An 18,403-nucleotide genomic window follows, 5' to 3' on the forward strand; every position below is an offset into this window, starting at 1 on the left:
TGTGACAGCAGTAGAAACTTATGATTGCATATGTTCTCTGTATTAGGGTCAACAATGCCGTTACAAGCCTGATGGTATTGGTGCCAAATGCACTGGCTATGTTGAAGTGGAACCCAGTAACGAAGACGCCCTGAAGGAGGCTGTGGCCACTATCGGACCAATATCTGTTGGCATCGATGCTTCTCATAACTCATTCAGATTCTACCAATCAGGTGCAGACATTGAAAAAATATTTGTAAAGTGCAGAGAAACATTTTTAAATTGGAAAAGAAATGTGAAATGCTTCATTTGTTCTTTTGTTCAGTCTGATTGACATGCATTTGCAGGAGTGTATGATGAGCCCGACTGCAGCAAGACAGTGTTGAACCACGATGTGCTGGCTGTGGGTTATGGTACAGAAGATGGACATGACTACTGGTTGATCAAGAACAGGTATTTACTCCCATGTGACGCTCATATTTTAATGTTTTAGCAGCTAAATGTTGTTAAACTGTGCAACTTGTTTCTTTCTGCAGCTGGGGTCTCAGATGGGGAGACAAGGGATACATTAAGATGAGCAGGAACAAATCCAACCAGTGTGGGATTGCTTCTGATGCAACGTACCCTCTGGTCTGAAGAGGTCGGAAGAAACCTATCCTCAGTTGTTCCCTCTGATTTGACCAAAATTTAGTTTAAAGTTTTTAACCGTGTTATGTAACTAAACATAATTTTATTTGTCGGGTCAAGAACCTCTCTTTTCCTGCATCAGTGTTTAATGGAATAAATTCATAAATAAGACAAATACAAGTTAAAATAAATACATAAATTGTGAAACTGTGTTCTGTTCATCAATCCATCATCTAGACATAAATGTTTAGCACCTGTGGAATGCAGCTGCAGACTTTTGTGTTCCCCAGTTATTTTTGTGTTTTGTGACTCTTCGTATTATGACGGTTTAAGTTCAAGTTTTTAAAGTTTAGCACCGAGTTTAGTTCTTTCTATGTTTTTAAGTTTTCTTGTGTGTCTGTGAGGTTTCTCTTGTGTCTTTGTCTCACCTCTGTGTCACTTGTGAGAGACTGTTTTGTCCCTAGTGCTCTGTGTGTCTTAGTCATGTCGCTGTGCTTCATCTTCCTTCCCCTTTTCCCTTTTCCCTTTTTCCTCTCCTCGTGTTTTATCTTTTGCTTTTCCCCATTTCTGTGTCGTGTACTTCCTGTTTTATTTTGACAGTCTTTCATCCCGTGTGCAGTGTATTTGATTTTGCTTCCCAGTCTCGTTAGGTCTAATTCATCCTAGCTATGTTCCCATGTGCCTCATCTTCCCTAAAAGCTCAAAGAAAATGGAGCAGAGTGGATACTTTGATACTACTTGTTCATATTGTAACATAAGAAACTTTGCTCAACTCCTGTCTGGCTTAAAATGACTCATCCTTATTGCAGACTTACACATTGGAGGTTCAGAACTTCAGGAAGATTAGAGAGCTGGTGGCTTTAAGTAAGAAGCAGTTGGTTGATTCGTTAGCAACCATGGAAACAGTGGTGGCAATGACGGTTTGATGGACTGGGCCATTCAGTAGTGGTGTGAAATATTGATGCCTCTGACACAAGATATTTATGTTCTAGAATCAATTCTCATATTAAAATATTGATATTTTAGTCATTTGTGATAAATTTGTAATTTTTCATGAACTGAAAAACAGTGGAAAAGTAACTTTATTACTGGGATTCTGTAAATGATTGGTAGGAACTACTTCTTTTCCCACCTGTCATAGTGATACGCAAAATATCCTGTATAAATGCATCACAGCTCACTTAGTTGACAATAATGGGTGATTATAAGCAGAGCCATGTGTGGAGCTATTTCAGCTAAAACTAAAATAGTGCACATTTAACAATTGAGAAAACTGTAAAGGAAAAATAGAGACACATAAATGACCATTATATGGAAGGCTTGAGAAGACAGGATGGAGGCATGAGGAAGGAATTACAGTAAACTCTAAAGCTAGTAGAAAAACAGAACAAACCTTAATATGCTAAGAATACATAAAAGAAATATACACAATAAACAAAACAGGAATCAAACACAGAATATATAGGTAAACCAAATGAATAAACAAATTCAAAAATCCTGGGTAGCTAAGCCTCCACTCAGAAAAACGATTTATTATTATTATTATTATTATTATTATTATTATTATTATTATTATTATTATTATTATTATTATTATTGTTGTTGTTGTTGTTGTTATGCGAGAGTAAAATGCTACTGAAATATATAAAATCAAAGGTTTATTTATTTTTAAAGTAAAGACAACCGAAACAACCCTCCATTTGTGCTAATGTTTGTCCACCAGAGGGCAGTCTGAAAGTCTAAGCATGTAAGGCGTAAATGAGCAATCAATGTGTTTACTTTAAAATTATTTTTCAGGCTCTTGATGCTCTCCACTGTACACTTGTAAAAGGCCAGAGCCTCCTCTGTAGGGAGGCATGTAAGGGTGGTAAGTAAGCATATACTTTAGCCTTTGCACACAATGTGCTTCAGCATTTTGCACATTTTTTGTTAAAGAAATAATGACATGGTGTAACATGTTATGTTTTATAGCTCATATGAGGTTGTGGTTACCTCATTTTAAGAACACTGTAAAACCTTAAAATTTGAAAGGGATTTTACCTGATCTTGACCACTCAGTATTCATGTCCATTCTCAGTGCTACATGTCGATGGGGTGGAAGGGCATTTATTCCTCCAGGACCTGAAGCTCAGTAAAGCACCCCACCAACAACACACCTGTTCTCTGATTGGATTGTTAAATTTGTGATTGTCATGACATAACTAATACCTAATCAGCTGAAAGGAAGAAAACTTTTGTTAAAAGAGTGACATCATGCAAACATCATGTGATCCTCCTCTTAATGTATAGCTCCACCTTTTACTGCACCTGAAATTCTTTCACTATGTTTTTGAACTGCTGTGAGTCACCAAACTGGAATACAACTATTATAGTTAGCCATATAGGAACTCTGTTTCTCTCTGCTACAGAACTACAGTACCTCAGCCCGAGCTGGCTTAACCTCAATCTTTGCAACATTTTGTGTGGTTTTCTGCAAGACAAAAGGATCTGTATTTTTCTGCTTGTCTTCAATCAAGATGAAGTTGCTTCTAGTTGTTACTGCTTTTTTGGCTGTGACCAGCTGTGCCAGCATCTCTCTTGGAGATCTGGAGTTTCATGCATGGAAGCTCAAGTTTGGTGAGACAGTAGACCCTTTTCTCCTCTTTTAGTTTAGCCTTGTGTGAAATGCTGTTGTTCATGTTTTGTGGTCTTTAAAATATGCTTAGTAAACCTCAAATTCTGAGAAAAAATGTGAACTAACCCTTACGTGTACTTGTAGAAAATTTTAAAAGGAATAAAAGGGTATCTCTTACCAGAAATTCAATTTTTATTCTTTATTCATAATTCCTTTGTTCTCTTTATGATTTTTTCATTTTCCAACTGGCAGAAAAGTCCTATGACTCTCCATCAGAGGAGGCTCATCGGAAGCAGATCTGGCTCAACAACCGTGAATTTGTGCTGATTCACAACATATTAGCAGACCAGGGTTTCAAGTCATACCGCCTCGGTATGACCTACTTTGCTGACATGGTATGTACGGAAAAACATGTGCCAGTTATGTTTAATCCTTTTTAAAAACATTTAAATTTTGATTGCAAAAATTATATTTGAAAAGAAAAAAATGTCCTTCTTTATTATGTTATGTTATTATGTTGCTTTTATTATTCTACCATGTACAGTGTCCATGAGTGTTCTGAAAGGCGCTTTCAAATAAAATGTATTATTATTATTATTAGGAAAATGAGGAATACAAGCACCTGATTTCCCAGGGCTGCCTTGGTTCCCTCAATGTTTCCCTGCCTCACAATGGTTCTGCGTTTCTCCGGCTACCTGAAGATATTGATCTGCCCGACACTGTTGACTGGAGAGAAAAGGGATATGTCACTGATGTCAAGGATCAGAAGAAGTGTGGCTCCTGCTGGGCCTTCAGTGCAGTCAGTACATATAACTTAGTGTTCTCTATTTGTTGTAATATGGCAAACGTTGCTCAACTTAATTATATTGTATAATCAGCTATATATTCTGGATTAAGATGAACTCATGTTTATTGCAGACTGGTGCACTGGAGGGTCAGCACTTCAGGAAGACAGGAAAATTGGTGTCTCTGAGTGAACAGCAGTTGGTGGACTGCTCTCGCAGCTTTGGGAACCATGGCTGCCAAGGAGGCTTGTCATACCAGGCTTTTCACTACATTATATTCAATGGAGGAATTGACACTGAGGCGTCCTACCCTTATGAGGCTAGGGTAATTAGACAGCAATGTCTCAAAAACCTGCTGTCACACCAGATCTCCTAAAACAAAATCTTTGAACGTACATTTTCAGGTGTTCATTACCTGACTATGATCATCTTGCTAAATATCAAAGTTGAAACCGCCATGTGCTCATTCAGACAGTGGTAGTCATGATGGTTTCTGGCTAAAATATATAGTAGTTCCAAGACTTGTAAAGTAGTACTACTTACTGTACTTCTTTCAAATACAATTCAATCTAGTATAGTAAATTATAGTAAATTATAACATATTTTCTCTCAATTAGGATGGACTATGCCGTTACAACCCCAATGCTATTGGTGCCAAATGCACTGGCTATGTTCATGTGAGTTACTCTGATGAAGCTGCACTGAAGTCTGCTGTGGCTACCTTTGGACCGATATCTGTGTCCATTGATGCTTCTCATCGATCGTTTCAACTCTACCATTCAGGTGCAGACATTGACACACTTTGGGGAAAGTACCAAGAAAAATATCTTCAAATAGAAAAAGAAATTGAAGGTGCTTAATTTATTCTTTATACCTGTAAGTCTGATTGACATGTATTTACAGGATTGTATGATGAGCCGGCCTGCAGCAGCCTAGGTTTGGGCCATGCTGTGCTGGTTGTGGGTTATGGTACTTTGACTGGACACGACTACTGGCTGGTCAAGAACAGGTAAATACCCACATGTGATGCTCATATTTTAATTTGTTCATTTCATTCTTTACAATATTCACTGAGAGGTGATACACAGATACGTATACATGAACATGAAGTGTGAGCTTTAGCTGCTAAATGTTGTTAATTTGTTTCTTTCTGTAGCTGGGGACTTGGATGGGGAGAGATGGGATACATTAAGATGAGCAGGAACAAGTACAACCAGTGTGGGATTGCCACTCGAGGAATCTGCCCTCTGGTCTAATGAGGTGGGAGTAAACTCATCCTCATTTTGTCCTTATTTGACAAATAATTACTTAAAATACCATTTAAGCATGTGTAATTTCTGATATTCAAACGGTATGTTTTTACAGTACACTACAGCTTACTGTAGGATCGTGGTTATGGGTATTAGTTTTTTAGTTTTATCTAAATTAACTGAGTTATAAGACAGTATCTTTTTTATGGTGTTAACCAGTCTCTCTTTTCCCAAAACTGCAATTCACATTGAGATATAAACATTTACATTTGCGTTTTTACTGTAGTGGTGGGTATGACTTAATAACCATCTTGTGATGTTACCATTAGAACTATTAATCCGTTGATCAATCAGCTTTATTCAGAAAGAGAACCTCAGCCCTTGTGGGATGCATTTCTATCCAGTTTTCTGCAGATTTTTGTGTTTAATCCAGAATAAAGCAGATTTACTGAATATCTGCTGGCTTTTTCTGTAGAGTTGTCAGTGACAGTTTTGTTTCATTTAGAAATGTTTAAATACTTATTAATACCAATGAAATGATATTGCTGATTAATGCACCTTTTGCTGTTCCTTCCTTATCAGGTGTGTGAGTGGGTGGATTTACTATGTTAACAATATTAAATCATTGGTAAAATGTATCAGTCAAATCAAATTATGTACTGCTGATACATTTCTCTAAAATCCATGTGGGTTTTCAACATTTATTTGGTATTTCATGGATTCCAATTGAGTTCCCATTGGCTCAACTTTGAGAGTCACCAATATGTATAAACAGCATATCATTACACTTAAGCAAATTAATTACATGCTGTTTGTTGTGGAAAATAAAACCAAACTGATTTTCTGGGATTTATTGAAAGAATCCATCACTCCAGCACAAACAAGGCTCATACCATGATTTTAAGTTGCTTTAAGTTGTAAATCAGTCAGATTTGACCCAAACACGACAGGAAGGTTAAAGCTTCTGTTAAAATGTTCAGCAATGCTTGATTTAATCTTGCTTGATGTTGAGAAATGTGTGATATATCATGCCATTAACCATTGAAAATGTTTATTAAAAAACTCCTTACCTTCACCTGTCCCTCCCTCAGAATATCCTCAAGCGCTGATGCAATAGCTGATCCTGTCTGTTTTCAGAGGGAGAAACATTTCGTCGCTCATCCAAGTGACTTCTTGGAAAAGTCACTATAACAAGTATGATTCAATGCAGAGAGGTCTATTAACACATAGTGAGTGAAAAAGGTGACTGAAAAGCAATGCATCATGGGAGTCCCCCAGCAGCCTACCCCTATTGCAGCATTACTAAGGAAGGATTCAGGGTCACCTGATCCATCCCTAGCTTTATGATTTAGCAAAAAGGAAAGTTTTAAGCCCAATCTTTAAAGTAGAGACAGTGTCTGTGTCCCGAGTCCAAACTGGAAGCTCGTTCCACAGAAGAGTGGCCTAGGAATATTCAGACCTCAGTCAGGCGGAAGAAATGTTTCTCCTTTATAAAGTTTTATTACACAAAATTAAACGGTTATAATTTCAGCACCGTGGAGAGTGCACATAAATTTCACTGTATTTACTGTGCTCTAATGCAAGACTGTTTTTAGTGGTGGACACAAATTCAACTGCATGTACTTTCACACTGCATGAGATAAAGATTACAGACAGACACATGTACACACGCGATTTTTCTTGATTTAGTAAATCTGGGTCTTAATGGTGTAACCACTTATTTCAGTTGAGACCTGCTGAATAAAACTTTCATTTTGCAAACTATTGTGCTTGGCTTCTTCTGGTTGTAATATTCTTACCTCAACTGTTAGCCTTTATTTGGGAGCTAATCTAATATCTGCCCACATACCATTCAACATTAACTCTAAATGCACCTCAGAGTTCTGCATAAATGACTTAATACCAAAGAAGACCTTCCACCTGACCTCCACTTTTCTAGAGATGCAGTCCACTTGTTCAGAACATGGCATCATTTGTATTAAACCATTATGTACTAATTTGAAAATAAATGTTTGTTAGATTGTTAAATGTTTGTTTAAACAAAACAATCAGTATGTGATTGCATTTATTGAAACCTAGTTGAAAGGCTTTGTTACATTCCCCAAACCTTGTTCATGAAGCTCAGCAACTTAAGAAGTTCACCTTCTTTGGTGGGAAAATGGGTTTGACTGTGCATGTTTATTATGTCCTCAATCCCTTAATAACTCATATACAGTTCGTCTGGTCAGTTAATGTGTTAGAGTCCAACTTAAACACTGTGCAGTTTCCAGTTATTCGCTACATATGACCATGTCTACATGTCATAGTGTTTTTATTATCATTTATTTTCAAAAACCGAACAGACATAATAGGGTAGGACAGGTTGGTTTCAACCTGAAGTTCACTGAACATGTAATTCTGGAAATTGAGGACAAAAATGTGTGGATGACAGTAACGGCAATAACAGTCTTTACATTGAAACATGTTTGACAGGTTGCACTGGTTTATTCAGAAGTTAAAGTTCAGTTTATGAACTTTGCATAGTTCAGCCGCTTCTTTTCTTCCTCTGCTCATCACTCAGTTATACAGGCATAATAAATGATATGAGTAATCAAAGTGATCACGGTTCAGCCTTTTTTATATTGGTTTGCATATCGTTCTCAGCTGCTAATGTTTATTGTCTAAAACCTTTAATTTGATTATCTTTAAAAATCAATCTGACATTTGCTCGTCATCACTACAGGTACACATAAAATAAAGTGATATAGTTTGTTGTCTTTTGTATTCTTTTTTTTTTAAATAGATGAAGAATAGAAATTAAGACAAAAACTTCTTCTCTTTAACCTTTGTCACACATTCTTAATGAGATTTTCCAAGCTAAGGTGACAAGTTAGTTTAAATTACAAACAGGACCTGTGGATTCAAAAATATGTGATTACTGCCTGGGGCGATTGTGGCTCAAGAGTTGGGTGTTTGTCTTGTAATTGGAAGGTTGCAGGTTCGAGCCCCGGCTCGGACAGTCTCGGTCGCTGTGTCCTTGGGAAAGACACTTCACCTACTGGTGTTGGCCAGAGGGCCCGATGGCGCAATATGGCAGCCTCGCCTCTGTCAGTCTGCCCCAGGGCAGCTGTGGCTAGAACTGTAGCTGCCTCCACCAGTGTATGAATGTGAGAGTCAATGAATAGTGGAATTGTAAAGCGCTTTGAGGGTTCCTGAAAAGCGCTATATAAATGCAATCCATTATTATTACTAAAAGATTTTCCATGAAATATTAACTTCATTTGCTTCATCAGAATCTATAGTCTGTAACGTTTTATGGATTTTAAATCAAATAAAATGAGTAGTATTCTGTCCAACTAAAAAAATGTAAACTCTCATCCAAATTAGATTGTGACTGAGCAGTCATAGCTTAACAGAATGTACAGCAGTGGGTTCAAGTATATTTGATTCTCAGCACCTTGCAGAGAAATACACCCTAAAGACTTCTTATGGAAGGAAGCATTAGCTGTTTCAAAACCGTGATTCTGCATTGTGGCTGAATTTTTGAGAATTAAATAATGACTTGGTGATATGTCACGCTTTGTAGTTTATGCAAAGGTTTAATTTACCTCATTTTAAGCCCTTTTTAAAACCTTAGAATTTAAAGTGGGTATTCTTCCTGTTTTAATATGACTGTAAAGAACGAGTTTATGTTTGACATAATGTGAAATGCCTTCAACAACAAGGTGAAGTTCAATGATTTTGTGTTGTTCAAAGTTTACATGAAAATCCCAGGCAGTTAATTGCAGTGGCCCATGATCACTTGGTCACTTTTCAATCCACTGGCATGAGTGATGCTGGTGTTGCTCTTGTCAGAAATGATCACAGTCTGTAGAAACAATCTGACAAGCAATACAAGGGGACATCACAAGAGGGCGCCAGAGGTGGCTCAACAGACATAACCAGTATTCAGTATTTTTGGAGGAGTGAAAAAAATGTGAATGTGTGACACTCAAGAGATCATGAGAAGTGTATGAAAGAGCTGAGAGGAGAGGCTTGCTTGATAAACTGGAAATTTTATGTTTTCTCCGTATGCACTAGTTCAATATAACTGATATTAGATGCATTGTGTGACTGGTGATCAATTAATCAAGATTCAAGAGGTTAAATTTTTTTCTAAGACATGATGTAACATCCATCCATCCATTCGCTTCCGCTTATCCTTTTCAGGGTCGCGGGGAGCGCTGGAGCCTATCCCAGCTGTCATAGGGCGAGAGGTGGGGTACACCCTGGACAGGTCACCAGTCTGCTGTGCAGCAACAGTGCTAACTACCGTGCCGCCGTGCTGCCCCATGATGTAACATGAGAAGGAAAAATTAAATAAGTCCACAGTGACACAGCACTACAACAACCTAAACAACTGACAACTAAATCACAAAAAAAATGTGTATAATGGAATTCAAAATTTAGAAATAATGAACAAAAAGCTACCAGTGATATGAATAAGATAAGAGCCCATGGGACAGATATATGTAGATGTAGACATTCGAGGTTACTGCACATAGTGAGTCCCTGGTGTTTGTGTATTTGTATGAGAAAGGTCTTTAGTGTGTGGCAGAGTTTGCTTCTGGGAAGACACTTAGACTTGTTGTCAGGAGTTGTGGGGGGTGTTAAAATCTCCCAATTCTTTTAATCTTTGGGCTGAAGGAAGGACAATACTCGGTGTATAAATGCTCAATCAACAATCATTTATTTCCATACAATGAGCATAAACCATCCAGATGGGGAGACATGCATGCAGAGGGTCACAGCAAATCTCAAAATGGTGACGGGTTACTCAGCTTCTTATAGCCTCTATATAGCCTAAACATTCACATTCTTTCTCTGTTATGGCGCCTATGTTATGACCTCGGCTCCCTGTCGTTCTGCTCTCCGCAAAGGTGGGGGTATGGAATGTGGTCTGCCTCCTCCACCGTCGGCACAGGGTCCCTTGCACACAACACTCTCTCCATGATTCAGCAGCATGAAATGCCAAGAAACAGTGCAACACATTCACAGCAGATCAAGGGTACAGGGTAATGCACACCTGTCTAACAAATCCAAAAATGGTCACATTCCTTTAACCCAAAAATATAATGGAAACTAAGCTACATACACAGCACACAATCTAGACTAAAGGACACTATATGACCCACAGCAGTCAACACAATTCAACCGCTTTAACCACAGACACAAGACAACATATGATAACAGAATAATCTCACAGGGGAAATGGAACTGCCAACCACAGTCCTCCGTGTCCCTGGCAAGCCTGAAAGGGAAAAAAAACACTTTTGTTTGTATTTTTATGTATTTCTAATTAATAAAAAAATAACTACATTACCTTAATAAATTGGCAGAGGACCTTGGATGCTGGTTTCGCCACTTACAAGTAATGGGAAAAATGTTTGTCCACCTCTTAGTTGGACTCCTCTTTACAGCACAATTAATTTGTTCAGTGAAAGTGGCTGGTAATGTGAAGTTTGACCTATATATTTCTTTATCTATCATTATGATTCAGGAATGAATGGCATCAAATGTATTTAGGTAAAAGGTAGTTAGATTCTCAAAATCTAACATCTCAAAAGAGGAAAAGACATTTTCACTGTAAAATTCTAATTTTAGAGTATTGATATTAAGAGAGTGTTTGTAAGCAGACCAACAGGAGAAATATACCACAGCCTTTCAAGATGTTGGTCACAGTATGTTTAAGTCTAGGACTGTTTTGTCACTTAGCCCAGAAACACCTGCAAAAACTACTTCGGACCAAAGAAGACCAAGGAATGCTGACTGTCATGAAGGTTCCTCCACCTAATCACTTCAGTGAACAACTGTGAGAGGTGTAAAAAGCCAGACGTTCTGTGAAATCTTAACATTTTCAAATCATGCAACAAACTGCTGAGAAGCTGATCATGCCCTCGTGATGATTCATGACACTTAAGTTCCTCATTCTTGCTGAGGCTGCATAAAACACTTCCTTAAATAAGCGGCGTCGTGCAATCATCCTCTTGATGTATAGCTCCACCTTTTTCTATTTCAGTGCCTGGCATTCCTTATCTTCCTTCAAGAGCTGCCCCCCCCCCCACCTCTGCTGACTGACTTGTATGAAGCAATCATAACAGGTAGTCAGGTAGGTAACATGAAGAAGCCCTGAAGGAGGCTGTGGTCATCATTAGACCGGTTTCTGTGGCCATTGGTGCTTCTCATGAGTCCTTCCAATTCTACCAATCAGGTACAATCATTAAAACACTTTTGAAAGTATCTTCAAATACAACAAGAAATTTTTTTTTCTTGTTATTTTAAACCCATCAGTCACCATCACTCACCCCTAACTAACATGTATTTTAAGGCATGTACGATGAACCTGCGCGCAGCAGCACCGATTTGGACCGTGGTGTGCTCGCTGTGGGTTACGGTTCTTACAAAGGACATGACTCCTGGCTGATCAAGAACAGCTAAATACCGACATGTTTTAATTCATGCACTTCATTCCTGCTAACATTCGCCAAGTGCTGATACACAGCTACAAAATGTATCTTTTGTTAATCAGACTGCTATGTCTTCACATGAGGTTAAACTATTAATGTGAACATTGTCATTGTCTGAGTTTTAGCTGCTGAATGCTGTTCATTTGTTTCTTTCTGGGGCAGTGGGGTCTTGAATGGGGAGAGATGAGCTACATTAGGATGAGCAGGAACAATTTCAATTGCTATTTTTGCAAGTTACCCTTTGATCTGAACAGATGGAAATAAGGTGCAGGGGGCATATAATTTACTTAAAAATCAAATGATCTTTTTAAAGTTTTATTTCTGGTTCGGTTTCTGGTGTGTTGTTTGTGTTTAATGGACTAACCTTATAATGACTACAAACACATGTAAATAAATAAATGTTTGACACTAAGATGTAAACATTTACTTTTGTGTGTTTTACTTTGTTGGTGGTGCGTGGCTTAATAACCATGCAGTGGAATTTAGATTTAGAATCTGTTGTCTGTTGGTCAATCCAAAGATTTTTACAAATCAGATTAGCTGATTAGCCCCAAGCTTTTAGTGTAGAGTCTGCATGGATTACATTTTAGTTTCATTGAAGAGCAAATTTGGTGGACTCTGTGTCTATCACTCTCTATTTTTTTTAAATGACTAAAGATGCAAAAGCATGCCTGTTAAAAAAAGCTGGAAAAGCTGTTAATAATAACAAACACTCCAATCTGTGGTTAAAGTAGAAATGCGGAGTACAAGTCATGCGCAAAGCAAACATCGTGACATTATTTTGGGTTCATAAGCTAGTTTCAGTCAACATAAATAATTCTAAATAAACCATTTATGTTGTCCAAAAGTCTGATGTTTCAGAAGCAGTCTCAAATACTTCCTGCTTCTATGGCCTTTGGTTTGCAAACATCAGATGAAAGATATAAACTGAAAACCTTTGTAGATGAATGTCTCCTCTCTGGATTCTCCTGTCTGAATTTAACGTTTTGTGCTTCCTCAGTTACAGTTTTACTTCCTTCAGCATGTTGTGATTTTAATTTTTTATTTTTTTTTACATTCATTGATCACATGCAGGAAAGGACAGAGACATAAAACTGAAAGGTGATGTGGACATATAACACCGTAATGGAGGCTAAGTCTGGCTGACTGTTATGTAAAAAAGACAATAGAAATTTAAAGCAGCCAACTGTCAAGTGTGCAAAGTTAAATAGTCACAATCAAGCATAATTTGACGAGCCTGATATTGTCGAGCACAGCTAATACGCTTTTTTCCCTTTTACTTACTTCCGAAAAGAAAACCTAATTTCTGCTGTTCAATGGGCTCCTGAACAAATTTAAACTTTTTAAAATTATGCAAAATGAAAAACGCTTAGCCGTGTCTCTAATAAAACTGCTGTAACTTCAGAGGTAATGTTCATATGTTAATTGATGGTTTTCTTTCATTTTTGATGTACTGCAGAATATTTTTATAAAATCCCAGGCCAGGAAAATCATCTTCATGTTTTTCTGTGTTTTATCCTCAGCTACTTTGACACAAAGGCATCTGCTGTGATGCTCACACCTTTGATAAAGTCTTGCGTGTGTCAGCTTCCTTTTTACCAGGCCTCTGGAGAACTTCAAGACATGTTGAGGAGGTAATTTAGCCATTTGAATCAGCTGTGATGGATCAAGGACACATCTAAATCTGCAGGACACCGGCCCTCGAGGCCTGGAGTTGGACACCACTGGTCTAGGTTACGCATTCTTGTGTCAGGTTCCTTTTGTGTCTCCTGTGAGAGTCTGTGTATGTTCTTTAAGTTTTGTCCGTGTCTCCCTTTTCTGTTCCCATGTTTCATTCCATGTCTCCCTTGTCTGAGTTGTGCATGTTCTCCCCAGCCCGTCATCTCCCTCTCCCTCTGTGTCCCTCACTCCGCGTCCCAGTCATGTCATTGTTTTCCTCTCCCAGTTCCGTTTCCACGTCTGTTCCTTGGTCCCAGTGTCAAGACTATGTGTCATAATCTGCATGTTTCCTGTTTTATTTTGACAGTCTCTCATCTTGTGTTCAGTGTGTTCTGTTCCTTTGTCTCGTTACGCCTTAACTCGTTCCAGCTGTGTTCCCTGTGTGTTTCCACTTCCCTCATCACCTTCATGTGCATTTATTGTGTGAGTTTCCCTTTGTTCATTGTCAAGATCGTCGGTTAACCTTCCCTGTGTTTCTATGGTCCATGTGTTCGGGGATTTCATGTTTCATGCACTTATTTTCCCAGTTCAAGTTTTATGCTAGTTTCTTCCTTCCTTTTTCCTTTCTTTTGGTTTATGTTTTCGTTTTCAGCGACAAGAAGTGCTCGCTTTTCGTTAAAGTTTAATTCTGCCTCACTCATCTGCATCTGGTTACACACACCACAACCTCCACACAATCTGCGGCCTGGATTGTGACACTATTAGAGTGTTTTTTATTAACATTTATTTTCAAAAAGTGGAACAGGACAGAGACATTTAATTTCTTTCTTCATACATGTTGGTTGATTAGAAATTCAATGACAGTGTAATTCTGAGAACTGAGAAGGGAAAGAAATGGATGACAGTAATGGCAAAAACAGTCAAAACATGTTTGACAAGCTGCACTGGTTTAATCACAAGTTAAATTTTCCGTCAAAGTTCTTCCTCTGCTCATGTTTCATGTTTAAAATCACTCAGTTATACAGACATAATAAATGATATGAGTATTCAGAGTGATCACGGTTCAGCTTTTTATGTTGTGCATATCGTTTTCAGCTGCTTATGTTTTCTTATACCACAGCCTTTTTTGCTCATATGAATAGATGATGGTGACAATATATATAAGTCTAGAACTGTTTTGTCACTGAGCTCAGAAACACATGCAAAACAAAGAAGACCAGGAAATGCTGATTATCATGAAGGTTCCTCCACCTAATCACCTCATCAATACTTCAGTGAACAACTGTGAGAGGTGTAAAAAACTTTACATTATAACAGGATTGGACCAAAAGAGGCGAAACTGAATACGCCAATGGAAGATCAAGCAGAGGTATCTATGCCACATTTCAAAAGGGAAAAAGACATTTTCAATGAATAAAATCAAATTTCAGAGTAGTGGCATTTAGAGAATAGTGTTTTTAAGTAGACCAACGGGAGAAATATACCACAGCCTTTTTCGTCCGTTTGAAAAGTCACAATATATATCAGTCTAGGACTGTTTTGTCACTGAGCCCAGAAACACCTGCAAAAACTTTGTGAGACCAAAGAAGACCAAGAAATGCTGATTATCATGAAGGGTCCTTCACCTAATCACTTCAGTGAACAACTGTGAGAGGTGTAAAAAGCCAGACGTTCTGTGAAATCTTAACATTGTCAAATCCTGCAACAAGCTACTGAAACGCTGATCATGTCCTCCTGATGATTCATGACACTTAAGTTCCTTGTTTTTGCTGAGGCTGAATAAAACGTTTTCTTAAATTTGTGGCACTGTGCGATCCTCCTCTTAATGTATAGCTCCACCTTTTTCTATTTCAGTGCCTAACATTCCTTCTCTTCTTTGAAGAGCTGCTGAAAAACACCTGACTGACTGGTATGAAGTAATCATAACAGGTAGTCAGGTAAATAAAAACACCTCTCTGACACAGAGCTGTATCTCACACAGGTGGTTATTCTTCAGTCTTCACAACAGACAAAGACAACGAGACAGGTAAGTAGCTACAGCACAGATGATAACACATAGACAGGTCCATATACACTTTCAGTAATGCACAAGTAGAAATTAAAAAAAGAGTCATTAATTTGACAAAGAATTACAGGAAGAAAATAAACAGAAACTCAAAGAAACTGAGACATAGAGCACGAAGTATGGTAATATGAAAATTACATCCAGCATCTTGACAGAAAATATTTTAATGCTGATGTGAAAAATATCATAAACTGCATGTGTGATTTCCTGTAAGTCGCAAATCATTTCTGTCTTTTTCTGTTTGTGTTCAGTCAAGATGAAGCTGCTGCTTGTTGTTTCTGCTGTTCTGGCTGTATCCAGCTGTGCCAGCATCTCTCTGGAAGATCTGGAGTTTCACGCCTGGAAGCTCAAGTTTGGTGAGACAACAGACTCTTTCTCTACTCTTATATTGAAGGTTTTTGTCAGAAGCTGCTGATCATGCTTTGTGGTTTTTACAATAATGTCTCAAATGAAAGAAAACCTTTTAGCTTAAATTAAAATTTTATTCATTAATGATCGATTACACGTGATTTTCTTTTATTCTGTTTCTGATATTTCACTTTTCCGACTGGCAGGAAAATCCTACGATTCTCCATCAGAGGAGAGTCACCGGAAGCAGATCTGGCTCACCAACCGCAAACTTGTGCTAATGCACAACATCTTGGCTGATCAGGACTTCAAATCCTACCGGCTTGGTATGACCTACTTTGCTGACATGGTATGTGTAGAAACAGAAGCCAGTCAGGTTTCAAAATGACACATCAAAGTTCATTACTAGAATAGCCATGAGTAATTTTGGTTACAATTTGCATACAACGGCTTTAAAAATTACAGTTAAACCCCAATAATTTTGTTGTTCTTCATCAGGAAAATGAAGAGTACAAACAGCTGGTTTCCCGGGGCTGCCTTGGATCTTTCAATGCTTCTCTGCCTCGCCGTGGCTCTACCTTCCTTCGCTTGCCTGAAGGTATTGATCTGCCCGACACTGTTGACTGGAGGGATAAGGGATACGTCACTGGTGTCAAGGATCAGAAGCAGTGCGGCTCCTGCTGGGCCTTCAGTGCAGTGAGTATATTGGAATCAGTCTTCCTACTGTTATAAAGCGGGAAACTTTGCTCGACTGTTGCCTTTTTAAAAACTGACTCATTCTTGTTGCAGACTGGTGCACTGGAGGGTCAGCACTTCAGGAAGACAGGAACACTGGTGTCTCTGAGTGAGCAGCAGTTGGTCGACTGCTCTGGCACATATGGAAACATGGGCTGCAATGGAGGCTGGATGGACTCTGCTTTCCGGTACATCGAAGCCAATGGAGGAATTGACACTGAGGCATCCTACCCTTATGAGGCTGAGGTAAATCGACAGCAGTATGTCAAAACCATATCACACCAAATCTCTTGTTGATGTAAATAATTTCTCAATTAGGACCGGATCTGTCGCTATAACCCTGGAAGTGTTGGTGCCACATGCAGCGGCTATGTTGATGTGAGTAAATTTAGTGAAGAAGCCCTGAAGGAGGCTGTGGCCACCATCGGACCGGTTTCTGTAGCAATTGATGCTTCTCAGATGTCATTCCAGTTCTATACATCAGGTGCAGACATTGAAACACTGTTTTGGAAGATTTCTTCAAATAGTACAAGAACTGTGAAGTGTTTTATTTGTTCTTTACACCTGTCAGTCTAATTCACCTGTATTTAAAGGAGTGTATGATGAACCTGGGTGCAGCAGCCTAGAATTGGACCATGGTGTGCTGGTTGTGGGTTATGGTACTGAGAATGGACATGATTACTGGCTGGTCAAGAACAGGTAAATACCCACAGGTGACGGTTATATTTGAATTCATGCACTTCATTCCTGCTAACATTCACTGAGTGCTGATGCACAGCTGCATATAAAGGCATCTTATTTGTGGTTTCACAGCGTAATACAGATCATTATGTCGCTGCATGCTGTTCAACTATTAGTGTGAACATAACTGAGTTTTACCTGCTAAATGTTGTTATTTTCTGTCTTTCTGTAGCTGGGGTCTTGGATGGGGAGAGATGGGATACATTAAGATGAGCAGGAACAAACTCAACCAGTGTGGGATTGCTAGTGCAGCAAGCTACCCTCTGGTCTGAAGTCGTGGAAACAAACTCACCTACATTTGTTTTTCCATTTGAACAAAATGTACTCATGTTAATCTTAAACATTTGTTTAGATAAACCAAAATATATGTGAACATTTAAGATTTATTCAATCCAGGTTAGTGTTAGTCTAGGATTTTCTTCAATGTGGTCGAAATGTATAATTTTACGTACAAAAAGTAAATAAACTGAGATGCAAACATTTACTTTTGTCTGTTTCACTTTGTTGCTAGTGTGTAGCTTAATAAGTGGATCAGTCCACTGTGAGGACAGATTTTATGTTTCCAAGAGAACAAAGATGACTGACTGAGTAACTCCCAGTTTCTCCTCTAGATGGATGATATTTTTGTTTAATTGAGACACACATTGACAATAGTTATTGCATAATTGACATTAAATGATACAATAGTATGCAAAACATTAAGTGATGCACATTTGGCTGTTCCTTTTCAGAACTAAAGTTAGCACATGTTAAAGGTCGGTCATGACAGGCCATTAAGAGATTTAAAAACAAATAAAAGAACTTAAAAAACGATCCTAAAACATACAGGTTGCCAGTGGAGTGAAATTAAAATGGTGGTGATGTGCTCAGACTTTTCTGCTCCAGTTAAAAAACGCTCTGCAGCATTTTGCACAACCTGCAGACTCCTAATGGATGCATCACATAATTGCCATTAAATGATACAAAACATTAAAATGATTAAATAATGCAAAACATTCATAATGCACATTTGGCTCTTCCTTTTTGGAATAAAAGTTAGCACATGTCAAAGGTCAGTCATGACAGGATTTCTATTTTTCTTTGTCATTTGGAGAGATGATTATGACAGTGTTCAC

The 18,403-nt window shown here is 38.3% G+C and overlaps 2 protein-coding genes across 5 annotated transcripts in view; both read left to right on the top strand.

The window, feature by feature from the left end:
• LOC102300389 (procathepsin L) overlaps window positions 1–1,123 on the top strand; it is a 31,929-nt gene extending 30,806 nt beyond the window's left edge. The window contains exons 6-8 of the mRNA XM_042222470.1: window positions 47–212; window positions 327–432; window positions 516–1,123. Coding sequence (XP_042078404.1) covers window positions 47–212; window positions 327–432; window positions 516–615 — 372 coding nt within the window. The 3' untranslated portion in view covers window positions 616–1,123. The remainder of the gene's footprint in view (window positions 1–46; window positions 213–326; window positions 433–515) is intronic.
• A 1,796-nt stretch (window positions 1,124–2,919) lies between these two features.
• On the top strand, window positions 2,920–17,772 carry LOC102301222 (procathepsin L). Of its 4 annotated transcripts, none has more exons than XM_005925650.2 (8): window positions 2,920–3,222; window positions 3,473–3,615; window positions 3,822–4,019; window positions 4,139–4,330; window positions 4,623–4,788; window positions 4,909–5,014; window positions 5,162–5,265; window positions 6,347–7,019. In XM_005925650.2, exons 1-7 carry the CDS (start codon window positions 3,123–3,125, stop codon window positions 5,259–5,261), a joined length of 1,005 nt encoding a protein of 334 aa, XP_005925712.1. In that variant the 5' UTR covers window positions 2,920–3,122; the 3' UTR covers window positions 5,262–5,265; window positions 6,347–7,019. The 4 variants fall into 4 exon arrangements, with proteins under 4 accessions (XP_005925712.1, XP_005925711.1, XP_042078398.1 ...); XM_005925651.3 differs by lacking the exons at window positions 2,920–3,222; window positions 3,473–3,615; window positions 3,822–4,019; ... (3 more) ...; window positions 5,162–5,265; window positions 6,347–7,019 and adding exons at window positions 15,268–15,425; window positions 15,716–15,820; window positions 16,019–16,161; ... (3 more) ...; window positions 17,141–17,246; window positions 17,461–17,772; XM_005925649.2 differs by having other exon boundaries at window positions 2,921–3,222; window positions 5,162–7,019.
• The last annotated feature ends 631 nt before the right edge of the window (window positions 17,773–18,403 follow it).

Source organism: Haplochromis burtoni, unplaced genomic scaffold (assembly GCF_018398535.1).
Source record: "Haplochromis burtoni strain Fernald_Lab_line unplaced genomic scaffold, NCSU_Asbu1 Contig_86, whole genome shotgun sequence".
Lineage (NCBI taxonomy): Eukaryota > Metazoa > Chordata > Actinopteri > Cichliformes > Cichlidae > Haplochromis > Haplochromis burtoni.

Coding starts and splice junctions, on each gene's coding strand:
- LOC102301222 (XM_005925650.2), top strand. CDS start 3,123: ATGAAGTTGCTTCTAGTTGTTACTGCTTTTTTGGCTGTGACCAGCTGT. Junction 4,020..4,138: donor CCTGCTGGGCCTTCAGTGCA/GTCAGTACATAT, acceptor TGTTTATTGCAG/ACTGGTGCACTGGAGGGTCA. Junction 5,015..5,161: donor TACTGGCTGGTCAAGAACAG/GTAAATACCCAC, acceptor TTCTTTCTGTAG/CTGGGGACTTGGATGGGGAG.